At 41.3% G+C, this 11,780-nt stretch overlaps 2 protein-coding genes across 2 annotated transcripts; one reads left to right on the plus strand and one right to left on the minus strand.

Moving 5' to 3' along the window:
- Nucleotides 1-1,475: 1,475 nt before the first annotated feature.
- fbxo45 (F-box protein 45) lies at nt 1,476-5,719 on the minus strand. Its single transcript, XM_054766084.1, has 3 exons — nt 5,043-5,719; nt 4,056-4,412; nt 1,476-3,122 (listed from the first exon to the last, which is right to left on the minus strand). Exons 1-3 carry the CDS (start codon nt 5,367-5,369, stop codon nt 2,937-2,939), a joined length of 870 nt encoding a protein of 289 aa, XP_054622059.1. The 5' UTR covers nt 5,370-5,719; the 3' UTR covers nt 1,476-2,936.
- Nucleotides 1,974-9,975, plus strand: fam168b (family with sequence similarity 168 member B). Its single transcript, XM_054766085.1, has 8 exons — nt 1,974-2,035; nt 6,608-6,746; nt 7,675-7,766; nt 7,847-7,930; nt 7,995-8,137; nt 8,235-8,433; nt 9,590-9,720; nt 9,824-9,975. Exons 3-7 carry the CDS (start codon nt 7,697-7,699, stop codon nt 9,706-9,708), a joined length of 615 nt encoding a protein of 204 aa, XP_054622060.1. The 5' UTR covers nt 1,974-2,035; nt 6,608-6,746; nt 7,675-7,696; the 3' UTR covers nt 9,709-9,720; nt 9,824-9,975.
- The last annotated feature ends 1,805 nt before the right edge of the window (nt 9,976-11,780 follow it).

Genomic DNA, 11,780 nt, shown 5'->3' on the forward strand with positions numbered 1-11,780 from the left:
TATCCTCTTATTTCAATGAAGACTTGGTCTTACGACTTTGGAGTGACATACAGGGGAATTATTAAGTTGATTCATATTAATCCGCAAAAATCCTCGCTACAATGGATGATAACGTTCTTAGAGTCGTCGTTTAATTGAGCACACAAAAAAACCTTATCAGCCACCTCAAACATTAGCGCCGCGGTGTTTGAAGAGTGCAAAAGGTTTGCCAGAGACCTCCGTGGCGACACACAGGCTGCTTGGAACATGTGCCCGAATACAGTGCGTCCTCCTGGGCCACGCCAGGTGGCTCCTCCAGGTGTGCACAAACTACAGTTAAATCTAAATAGAAAAGTAGAAATAAAAAACAAGTTGTTGGTTATCTGTACCATACCAATTTCATTGTGTATGGGAACTGATGAAATAGCATTTATAGTGCGCAATCGAAGCATGTGCACGGAATATGAATCTCCAGCACTATTCTTTGCTTAGCTTCGGGGATTAAGGCTGTGATGAGGAACAGCCAAATATGTAAATGTGAGGCCTATTTTTGAGAACTGAGGAGGCGGCCTAGTAGATGCTGTAGAAGGGGGATGTGGGTCATTTTCTTGAATGCTTTTTAAATACTGCGCAGTAATCCCTCGTTGATCGCAGTTAATTGGTTCCAGACCCAACCGTAATAAGTGAACTTTCACAAAGTAGTTTCGTTACAGCATAGAAAACCTGTTTACGACCTTCTAAATACAGTTTGTAACATTACTGTATTACAGCCCTCTAGACATGAAATAACATCCCTATAGCCACCCTTACACTCCTATTATCCGATATATTAGACATAAGAGAAAATAAGACATAAGATATAAGTAAGACGTGTGCTTGTGTGTCGCTATTAATGTGTTCTGTTACAGTGCTAGGGGAGCTGAGGGCGGACAGGAAATGACGCTGGGCATTCATAGGTCTTCGGAATGTCTTATGCAGTCGTCCCTCGTTTTCCGCAATATAGGATTCAGTGTGAATGGAATATTTTTGTAGAGTATAGAAAACCTGTTCAACGCATTATGAAACTCTTTTGCTGCAGGGACTTGAGACGGCCGCTAGCGAGCTAACCAGTTAGCCTAAATTTTTTTTCTTCTAAATATAAGATGCCAAAAACTTACCACTTCCACACAGAATGGGAGGAGAACTTTTTTTTCACTTTATCATGTGGGACATGTAATGTAAGGTAGTGTCCCAATGTTTTGTGCCATTACTGCTGCCTAGTGACCAGAATACTACATATCACTTGTATTTCAATTTGACCAATAATAAACCATAGTCTACCAGCGATAATAGAACCGCAAAATTACGAGGGACGACTGTTTGTATTTTAGTTCATTTTGCCATTTTTATGCTTAAAAAAAAAACAAAAAGTGCATACAATTTGTTATAATATTGATATATTATATTTAAAAATTATAAATATAATAATACAACATGACAAATGTATGTTAACCCTAAATAAAACTAATAATAGGCCGCATTCAACCACAAAACTGAATGATTTATTTATTAATATACTGGTGTGGGGGGGGGCAAAAGTAGGGTTACAGTTACTTCATCTGTTTCACCTTAACAATCACATTTTAGACATAAATTATAGAAAATAATACAAATCCCTAAACACTGAATGAATTGAAAGATTACATTTCAGATGCATTCACTGACATTTATGGAGATGGGAATTTGTGCCATACTGTGTGTCAGAGGGTTTTGGACAGATATGAAGATGGTTGCAAGGTTGACATTAAATATTCGATGTTAAATGTATAATATGCAAATATAATGTATGTAAATAAATGTCTAAATTCTAATACATGTAAAATGTCTGTAAAACCCTCCCTTTGGCCCACCCTGTATTGTAGCGACAGGTGTATTGTGTAGTGCTAGGCTGGTGTTCAGAGTGTGGGCTGTAGAGGGCAGTAACGTTCAGGTTTTGAAGGAAGTAAGCCGTAGAAGAAGAGAACTAGAAAGCGTTGATAATTGTTCATGTTGTGTTTAGCATCTATCGGCCTGCGAGGTGAGTACCCTGCGCGTTTTTGCAAATAAAAGGCAGATCGATCAACAGCCATCCCGTGGCTATTATTCAGCCGCCATTACAATATAAAAAAAACAAAGTGACGCCACGAAATTTGAAGCGCGAAGTGGCGAGGGATTACTCTACCACACGCGTAATAAACACACGATTACCACATAGACAGCATCACAACTGAGCATTGTCTTTGTAAAGACAAAATAGTTGAAATGGTGTGAGTATAGAAGAGCAGATGTGTATGGTTTCTGCATAGCATTACTGTACTGACCTCTTGTGGATAGTGTTCATATCGATGCTTCATTACCTCTGACGACATGTGGTGGAAAATATAATTGATATCAGCACAAGAATCAAACATGGGCGATTTACTTTGTCCATGTGCAAATTGAACACCAAAGCATATTAGCTGCAAAAGTGGCACCGTGTAATGTCTTTATTTTCCAGCTTTTAAACCATACAGCAGCTGTAGTACCATAGATAAAACCCACAAATAAATAGTATAGTGTAATACAGTAGCACATTAAAAGGGACACACGTTAATAAGAGACATACACTTTTCCACCATTATGTTACTATTGGATGCATTGACGGCAGATTTTAACAGCACTTCTCTGCTTAGTTCATCAGTCAGACCACAAAGCATCGTACATCATGGATTAGTGCTGGGTGTTTTGTGAATTCATACACAGTTGCCACAGTTTAGGACAATTTAGTTGGACTTTGAAGCAGAAGTCAGCACTGAAAAGGATGTTGAGATGTCCTAACCCCCTAATTTAAAAATGGTGTCAAATGCAAAAGTGTATCTTTGTCTTTACGACACAGAAGTTAAAACGCAGTCCTAATTCACAGTCCAAAAACTGGACGAGCTGCTCGTGGTCCACCATGTTCACCCGTCCAGTGGTTTCCCCAAGTACACCATGGTGACCTCCGTGTTGCCGTACACTGCGGAGACGGCGGGGAACAGGCAGGCTTTGGGCAGTCCCCGAAAGGCGACGCCCAGGAACTCGAAACCCCTCTCGAAGGCTAACGTCTTGTCGTCCATGTCGAGAATCACTCGTATCCGCTCTCCGATCTATGGAAAGCACAGCGTTGGAACGCAGAGAACATAACATTGACAGTTTTTCCCAAAGTAAGTAGAAATAATCCGTATCAGGGTCAAACTGTCACCATCATGACCCTTTAATAACCATACTGGCAAGGTAAGTGACATTTTTAGCTACCATAGAAGTGGGGAAAAAAGAAGTTAACCACTCTTAGTATCCATCCTTTGATTGCTTGTTGTAACAAACGGAGGTGAGGCTTTTCACAGCAACAGACCAACTTGCACCGTATGTTCCCATTTTGCGTACAACTGTTACAGTAGCCATGTTGCGCTGAGCATCCTGGACAGACACCCGTGTTCCTGCTTTTGTCAAGTACACAAACGTTCCGTCGTTTTTTTCCTTGTGCGTGTCATAAAAGACGAGGCAAGTACTTTTAATGCATTTGCTCAGTGATGCAATTAACGATGATTTTCTTAGTTGATTAATTTGAAGCTTGCTGTTTCGATTAACCGAGATGGATGAAATTTTCGTTGATTAATTGTTGCAGCTCTACAAACTCTTCTCCTGCGATATGAAGCACGACAGCCAGCGAGCCTCGCCGGCCAGGGCGAGTTAGCCTTGCTGACCTGGCCGCCAAGCGAGGAGGAAGTGTCTGCTGTTACGCAGCTCGTTAAGTCCCGTAAAATTTAGAAAAAACTATCGCTACCTAGAAATGTGATTGCCCTAATTGGTATCCTCCTAACATGGCTTCGTAAAAAGCCAAACGCCTTAGATGTACTGAAATCTGATGAAGTATTCTGAAGTTCCGTGAGATTTGCTGGTGTATTGAGGAAATGTGGAGGTCTCACATGCCGGCAGTTCAAATTGCTGAGTTTTGTGTGACTTTCGGGATGTATTTTTCCCTCCTTTTGGTGGAAGTGTGCAGGAAATAGAGTAATTTATGGACCAGTGGCAGCTCCTACCTGGTATTTGGGTGCGTTGTTGCACTGCGGGAAGTTCCCGTTCACCTCGCCGTTGTGCAGCAAGTTGTTGTCCACCAGGTTCCAGCCCCAGCTCTGGTCATCGCTGCCCAGCAGGGCCACGTAGCCTTGACACTGCATGGACGCCCGCTTGGTGGCGATGCCGATCACCGCCACCGTACCCAGGGGGCCTTCCCACCAAATCTCCCAGGCGTGGCGCCCCTCCGAAAAGCCGATCTTGCCCCGTGCGCCGTCGGTGCTTTGGGCAATGGGGTTGCGGTGCAGGGTGAACCCGTTCTTCTTCACATACACGTTGCGGGAGCAGTCATGGGAGCTCAGAGCGTGTTGGTAAGACTTGAGCTGTATGGACCGGTAAGTAAAATACAGATTAGATATTATATTTCACAGGGTGTTTTGGTTTTTTACATTTAATTGATTTTATATTCAAGTTTGTGGACCGAACACACTCGTTTGTTCTGCAGCCCAAATACCAGTTAGTCAACAACTAAAATGCGTTATTCAGCCCATCAATGTATGTATGTATGTATGTACTTTATTTATCCCACAGCGGGGAAATTTACTTGTTACAGCAGCAAGCAAGCAAGACAAGTAAAGAGAACAGTGTAAAGAAAGCATAGTGTCTACAACATGGTTCAGGTGGTGCAGGTGTTGTAGAGCCTGACAGCGGTCGGTATGAAGGACCTGCGGAACCTCTCCCTCTTACACCGTGGGTGTAACAGTCTGCTGCTGAAGGAGCTGCTCAGGGAAACAACAGCTATAATCAATCACTGCTTGATTATAGCTTCTTCAGACTGATCTCCAACACTTTTCTACTTAACCATTCCACCAAACCCAGTTTAAAAATATGCATTTTTTTACATGAACACACAGCTACACATTGTTTTGGTACAGTTAAGCCCAACTAATGCCATAGATTCTGTGGAGGTGCACAGTACACACATTACCGGTGTGTTAGATTGTTAAACCCACCTTGCCCCTGTATGTAGGGAGGTTGCACAGGATGTCAGACCGCAGAGCCTCGTCGCTCAGTGATCGGGCGCACAGGCTGCGCCACACCTCGCTGTTTTCATCCGCCAGAATGTTGCTCCAGTGCCAGCACACCAACGCGCACCGTGTCAAATCGGCGAGCTCCAAATAGGAAAAGATATGCTCCAGGACCCGAGCGGGAAGCCTCCCCGCCACCCCTGCTCCTGCCCCGGACGCCGCAGCGTAGAGAGGGCCGCCGGCGGAGCTGCAGCTAGCTCCTGCTGCTGCTGCGCCCGAAAAAGAGGAGCCTCCACCGGCCGCCCCAGACATAATAATAGCGTGCAGCCGTGTGGAAACGGTTACCTAACACATTCGAGCGAGATCGAGTTATAAGTGAAATGTCGACATTTTGTTAGTGGCACTGTGGAACCACAACAGTCTGGATCCCCTACTCTTGCCACCAGCTTCCCACTTCGACGACTAGGGGCTGAAGGTCCTCGAAAGTAAAATAATTAAATGAATAATAGTACACAACTCGAGTGTGTAGTCCAATTAGAATGTTTCGCGTTTGTAGTAAATTAAGTCTGAGCTCAATTTATGACGATTAAACGGTTACACGAAAATAAGTCACTGCCGAAGTCAAATAAGTTCTTAGTGGTCTGCCAGGACGGTACGTATGACGTCACAACATACCAGGCGGAATTCGTTGCAGTCAATAGGGGTGGGCGATACTGCAGATGTTGGTAGCGATACGATACCAAGTAATTACAGGGAAGATACTGATACCAATACTTGACATTTTCTTAGCTCATTGAAGAATATTGTGATTTTACTTTTTAATTTGTCGATAAGATTATAGGCAAACAAAAACAGTTATATTTGTGAATAATGTATGAATAATATATATAAATACAACAATATAAGCTAATGTAACATTATCAACAATGTAATACAGGGGGAAACCTTTTGAAAATAAATATAGAAAACTGATAAATATCGATTCCATACTGGTAATACCTTGGTTTTGATACTATCGATATTTAGCATTATTATTGTTTCGCAAATTAGAAATGTTTTAAATATTTTAAAATGGAAATTAGTAATTTCTGACGTTAAAATGACAGATCGATCCAAATATTGATAGTATCGAAAGCATAGCAGTACCAGCGTGGAATTTATATTTTTTGTTTCAAATGTTATTTGGTCTCGTAATTTCTGATGTAAAAATGTCATATTTTATTCTAGAAATATTAATTTTAATAATAAGTTATATATTATTTATATTGAATATAATGAATTATTCAATAAATGATCTTAATATTCTACAAACGTTAAACAAAACATGCATACTGTCGTTATAATATGAGGAATTGCTCTCACTATTCTGACCACCTTTAGGATTACTTTAAAATGTACAAATGTCAAATATTGTTGTTAAAGTACCATGGATGCATATATAATTACTTGCTTTAGAACTAATTAGACATATCTGCCCACTAAACTTAAATTCCTCTTTACATTTAGTTGCATTCCTGCACTCATTTTCTACCATCTTTTTTTCCGTCTAGTGATTGTTGGTGATCACGTGACGTGATGCGGAAGTGACGCGGGGCACTCAAAAGAGTTCAGCATCTGGGAGCAAAAACACCAGCTAGCTTCATTTTATTTGCAGAGAAGCGGGCTCTGACAAGGCAATAACATCAACCAGTAAGTTATCGCACTTAATTGGAGCGTTTTAGGTTTGCGCTGCGATGTCTGCCATGTTGGGACAGGCGTTGGTGCAGGACACAGCTGTCCGGCTGTCTCCAAGGCTGCGGCCTGGCGGCAAGCTGGCTCCATCTGTCCAGAGGTTGTTTTTTTTTGTTTGTTGTTTTTTTTAGACAGGTGATTTAGCACGGTGACTTGTAACATGCTAGATTATCGTCAATACGGCAACACGTACTGCATGTTGAGCAGCTAATTAGGCTGACGAGTTAAGTAAGCTAGCTAATGATAACAAAGCATCGCTACGTTCACCTTCGCACACCTTTTCCAACATTCCTTCACTCCATGATGGCATCTTCAGCTTCACTGGGGGACACCTCTAACATCGAATATCACACACCGACCTCCAATCTTTTCTCATCTTTTAAGTAAATAACCTAAAATCAACTTCTCGATCATTTTAATCAGAATTCAGTCTGTAATCGGCCCACGGTTATGTGATGCAAAATGGTGTGCCCGGTTTGAAAAATTGATTAAACATGTTTCATCTCCAGTCACATTGCACCACGTTGTGTTCTCTATATATGAAAAGTGTATATTTATATTTCCACAACTGCGCACGGTGTAGTCATTTTTGGACGCCCATCTTCATTTCAGCCTGTGTGCGGGGCTTCCCGGCTGCCACTAGAGGGCAGAGCTGACGTGATGTTTTGGATTACAAACGTAATGAAGACGTGAGCTCATCCTCTGTGCTAGAGGTGATACTACGAATGTTGGTATCGATCCAATACAGGGCCAGTATCGCCGATACCCATACTTTCAGCGCATGGGATGATTTTGTGAAGAACAGAAAACATTATGCTTCCCTGAGCCCGTGGACTCCTGAAACCAAAAGAAGACACAAATTAGTTTTTTTTTCCTATCATTGCAGCATTTGCGATTAGGCAGCCATAATGAATCCAGTATACAGCCCTGCACCAACAGGGGTCTCTTTCACCAATCCGAAGGGTATAGGCTATCCAGGTATGTCCATTCATGAATTGCCCTAATTAACCCGCCAGGTGCAAGTATTTCATTCCTATTTCCTAATTTGCTTTGGCCAGCTGGATTCCCTGTTGGCTACGCTGCAGCAGCCCCAGCGTACACTCCAAGTGTCTATCCAGGAGCAAATCCCGCCTTTTCAAGTGGTAAGATGGTGTGTTTGAATTGTGCATGAATTAATGTATGTGATGATTCTCTCTTATGATGTAGGTTACGCCCCTGGTACTCCCTTCAAAATGTCCTGTTCTCCCAACTCTGGGACCGTACCGCCATACTCGTCCTCCACCAATCCTTACCCAGCCGCCGTCTACCCTGTCAGGAGCACCTACCCCCAACATAACCCTTATGCACAGGTCAGTGTCGCTTTTAAAAAGGCTTTTTTGGTGGGAAAAAAAAATAGTAAAAAAAAAGTATTACGTTTTTTGTTTTTTTTTTTTTTTTTGCTTGCAGGCGCTGATCCCGTCACAGCAGCAAGGTACTTATTTCACACAGCCGCTGTACGCGGCGCCACCTCACGTGATCCATCACACGACAGTGGTCCAGCCCAATGGGATGCCCGCCGCGATGTATGCCCCGCCCATCCCTCCACCCCGCAACAACGGGGTTGCCATGGGGATGGTTGCCGGCACCACGATGGCCATGTCAGCTGGTGGGTGGAAAATACCGTACTCCCCCGAATTTAAGACCCGACAAAACAGGTGGTTGTGTGTGTGTGTGTGTGTGTGTGTGTATGTATATATATATATATATATATATATATATATATATATATATATATATATATATATATATATATATATACACATATACACTTGAATATATCTCATCAAACCAACAGCTAGCACCAAACAACTTATCGCTGAACGAGATTTTGTTCTCATCACTCACGCAATCCAGTGACTTGGAGAGGAAAAAAAGTCTCTCAAAGCTTGAGCAAATTAGCCTTTTTAAGCGTTTGTTTTTTTTAACGATAAATGGGGATTGAGCTAAGAAATATAGTTAACAAAATAGGATTTCACTGACTGAAAAGTTTTCATTTTGTCTTATTTTTGTTGATTTTTAAAAATTTTTTCTCTCAATAATATTTTCCAAAAATGTATTTTTACCATTTTACCATTGGCTTGTTTTTTTATTGGCCTGTGCCACATTGGAGAAATAAAATTAAACAAAAATTAGAAACAATAATAACCCAAAAGAGTAAAACATTCAATAAAATAATAAATTATAATTATGTGTAATGACACACATGTATATATATTACACATTTTTAAAGTCTTGTTAAGCCACATTCTAGAACTAAAATTAATCAAAAATAATAAATAACAAAAGTATATAATAAATACAATTAATTAGAATTATATGTAGAAACACACATTTTTTTAAGCCACATTGTAGAAATAAAATGAAACAATAACCTAAATTATAATTAAAATATAAATTATAATATCATTATTTGTATACAATAAAATTAATAGAACAGTATTATAAGATGTTTTCAAGGTCAGCAGGTCTTCTACTGTTTTTATTCATGCTTAACAACGCCAACAACTCATACAGTGGTTTGTACAAATAAGTAAATACAATGTTCTTAGCAGTATTTAAAATCGGGGGAGGTTGTGTGAAAAAAAAATTCTGTCCGCCAGGGTGAGACATGACAAAAAAAAAATTGAGAAGTGTTGTTTTAAGAAGACCGGTGGTCTTATATTCATGGTAGTCATAATATGCAATGTAAAATTGGAAAAAATACCCGAAAATCCATCCCATGCTTTGTGCTGAATTATATAAATGTTCTCTTTGCATGTCAGGAACTTTGCTGTCAACTCCATCACCGGCACCGGCCGCTCTCGCCCCCCACCCCGTCACCATGCCCACATATCGGCCCGCCGGCACGCACAGCTACAGCTACGTGCCCCCTCAGTGGTGAACACGAGGCAGAGTGAGTATGCACTGAAGTGCACATCCATGTACAGTTTCTTCATTTGTCATTCTTTGTGTGTGTGTGTGTGTGTGTGTGTGTGTGTGTGTGTGTGTGCCTACAGGTGAGGCAGGAGGCGCTATAGATATGCATTCACACTCCAGTGGCGGACCTGCTCTGCCGGCGTCTGCAACCTGTTTGTCTTTTCCAGCATAATGTGAATCTCAAACCATGTAGGTCCATTTGGGGGGGGGGGGGGGGGGGGGGGGGGGGGGGGGGGGGGGGGGGGGGGGTGTCAGGTGTAGGGGTGGGTCGTCATCCCCGTGTTGCATTCCACGCCGCACCCTGCAAGCCTGCCGTATATCACACAACGAACGGCCTAAAAGCTTCCATGCAATTGTTTATGCAGGTTTTTTCTAGCTTCAACTAGCTCGTGGTGAAAACGGGAGTGTGGAATAGTTTCTTTCCTCACCTCACCCCCCCCCCCTTCTGTTTTGGAGATGCATCCGATGTTGAATGCATGTTGTATATGTAGATGTATGAAGGTAATGCTAGCTAAATCTACCTGCTGTGACTAGATGCAAAATCCTACGGAAGAACCTAGAGATGGGCATTATCACCAGTGATCTCAAAAATTGATCGATTTTGTGGAATGGATAGATTCAATGTAAAGCAACTAGGAGTGTAGTACTTGGGTGCAACCAGTAGAGGCACTGTTGATTTAACTTTCAGCTATTGCCAACGTCCGCTATGGCCCTCCATCCTCTTTTGAGGAACACCTCCTCTCTGCAACATTATTCCGATCCATATGCGGCATATTTAAAAAGTATTAATAAAAAATATTGAATATCTAATCGACCGTTCTAGGACATTTAGTGGAATGCCCATCTCTAAAAGAACACATCCAAAGGAAGTCAAAAGTAATAAATTTCCAATGCTGACTCACCTACTGTGAAAGATGTTAATGCAAAAAAAAAAGGTGCAGAACCAACCGTTCTGTTTTCAAGGCTTTGTGTTTTACTAAGTGAAGCTTCTTCATTTTACTTAAATCTGATTTTCCCATGCAGTGTATGCAATGTGTTTTACCGGTTGCGTATATAGGAAAAAGATTGGTGCCATTCCAACACTTAATAATTCAAAGTGCTCCAGAAACCATAATGAACGCTGCCATAATGTGCATAGAATTGTCTCATTAATGAATTTGTTCTTAAGTAGGTCTGATGCACTACGCCACCGCTAACTACCTTCAAGTTAAGAAAAAACACATTCATGTTAAACTCCATTTGTGACTATCACTACTGATGGAAGGCACTTATTCAAAGCAGTTTTGCAATGATACCTGACGTTTATGTTGACATTGCTTCCAGTTGTAGCATCGGGTTCTAGGCTGACCCGTCAGAATCACTGTCTCAGACTTGCTTTTATGATGTCGCCTCAGTCACTTGAGCTCAATAATCTGTTTTGTACATGTTATTTTTGTGGTTTTGGTTCTTGTTTTGTATTTTAAAGAAAGAGCAAAAATAAAAACAAATATAAGACTAATAATTGTTTACCACTGCTGCAATTGTTTTTCGCCCAAAGCACTTTCCTCAGTTCGTCTGTTGGTCCGTCACTTCAAGACGTCCGTGTGAAACAAAGTCTAGAAACTAAGTGCCACCATAATGATGTGTAATTATGTACTGGGAATCTATTTATGTTGAGAAAAAATAACAAAAAGGTGTATTTTTATTATTGCATTTATAAATTGTTATAAATGCAAAATGGGAGGGGACCAAGCACGCGCACACAAGCACTGACTTAAATGCCATGTTATGTTAAATGATATCAAAATCCGTCTATCTGACAAGACCCAGGCAGTACAAATTTCCAACAAATAAACAATTTACAAGTGGAAGATGAACACAAGCTATGGCTGGCTAACGAAAACACCGGCGTGTGTCCAGGCGCTTATGGGGTGACACCGGGGACGGCCAATCACACTCTAGCGTAAAATCAACTGAGCCAATCGAGCTTGAAAAACACTTCATCATAAACGGCCATTTTCCGCTTGGTCATAGTGCGTGAATCTCATAGATTAATAT

This window comes from Dunckerocampus dactyliophorus, chromosome 21 (genome assembly GCF_027744805.1).
Source record: "Dunckerocampus dactyliophorus isolate RoL2022-P2 chromosome 21, RoL_Ddac_1.1, whole genome shotgun sequence".
In the NCBI taxonomy this organism is placed as follows: Eukaryota; Metazoa; Chordata; class Actinopteri; order Syngnathiformes; family Syngnathidae; genus Dunckerocampus; species Dunckerocampus dactyliophorus.

Bases quoted from the DNA above. Each gene is read 5' to 3' on its own strand.
- fbxo45 (XM_054766084.1), bottom strand. From the start codon at position 5,369: ATGTCTGGGGCGGCCGGTGGAGGCTCCTCTTTTTCGGGCGCAGCAGCA. The intron at 4,413-5,042 runs GTGGGTTTAACA...CGGTCCATACAG, and splicing joins TCCCTACATACAGGGGCAAG to CTCAAGTCTTACCAACACGC. The intron at 3,123-4,055 runs GTAGGAGCTGCC...TGCTTTCCATAG, and splicing joins ACAACGCACCCAAATACCAG to ATCGGAGAGCGGATACGAGT.
- fam168b (XM_054766085.1), top strand. From the start codon at position 7,697: ATGAATCCAGTATACAGCCCTGCACCAACAGGGGTCTCTTTCACCAAT. The intron at 7,931-7,994 runs GTAAGATGGTGT...CTTATGATGTAG, and splicing joins AAATCCCGCCTTTTCAAGTG to GTTACGCCCCTGGTACTCCC. The intron at 8,138-8,234 runs GTCAGTGTCGCT...TTTTGCTTGCAG, and splicing joins AACATAACCCTTATGCACAG to GCGCTGATCCCGTCACAGCA.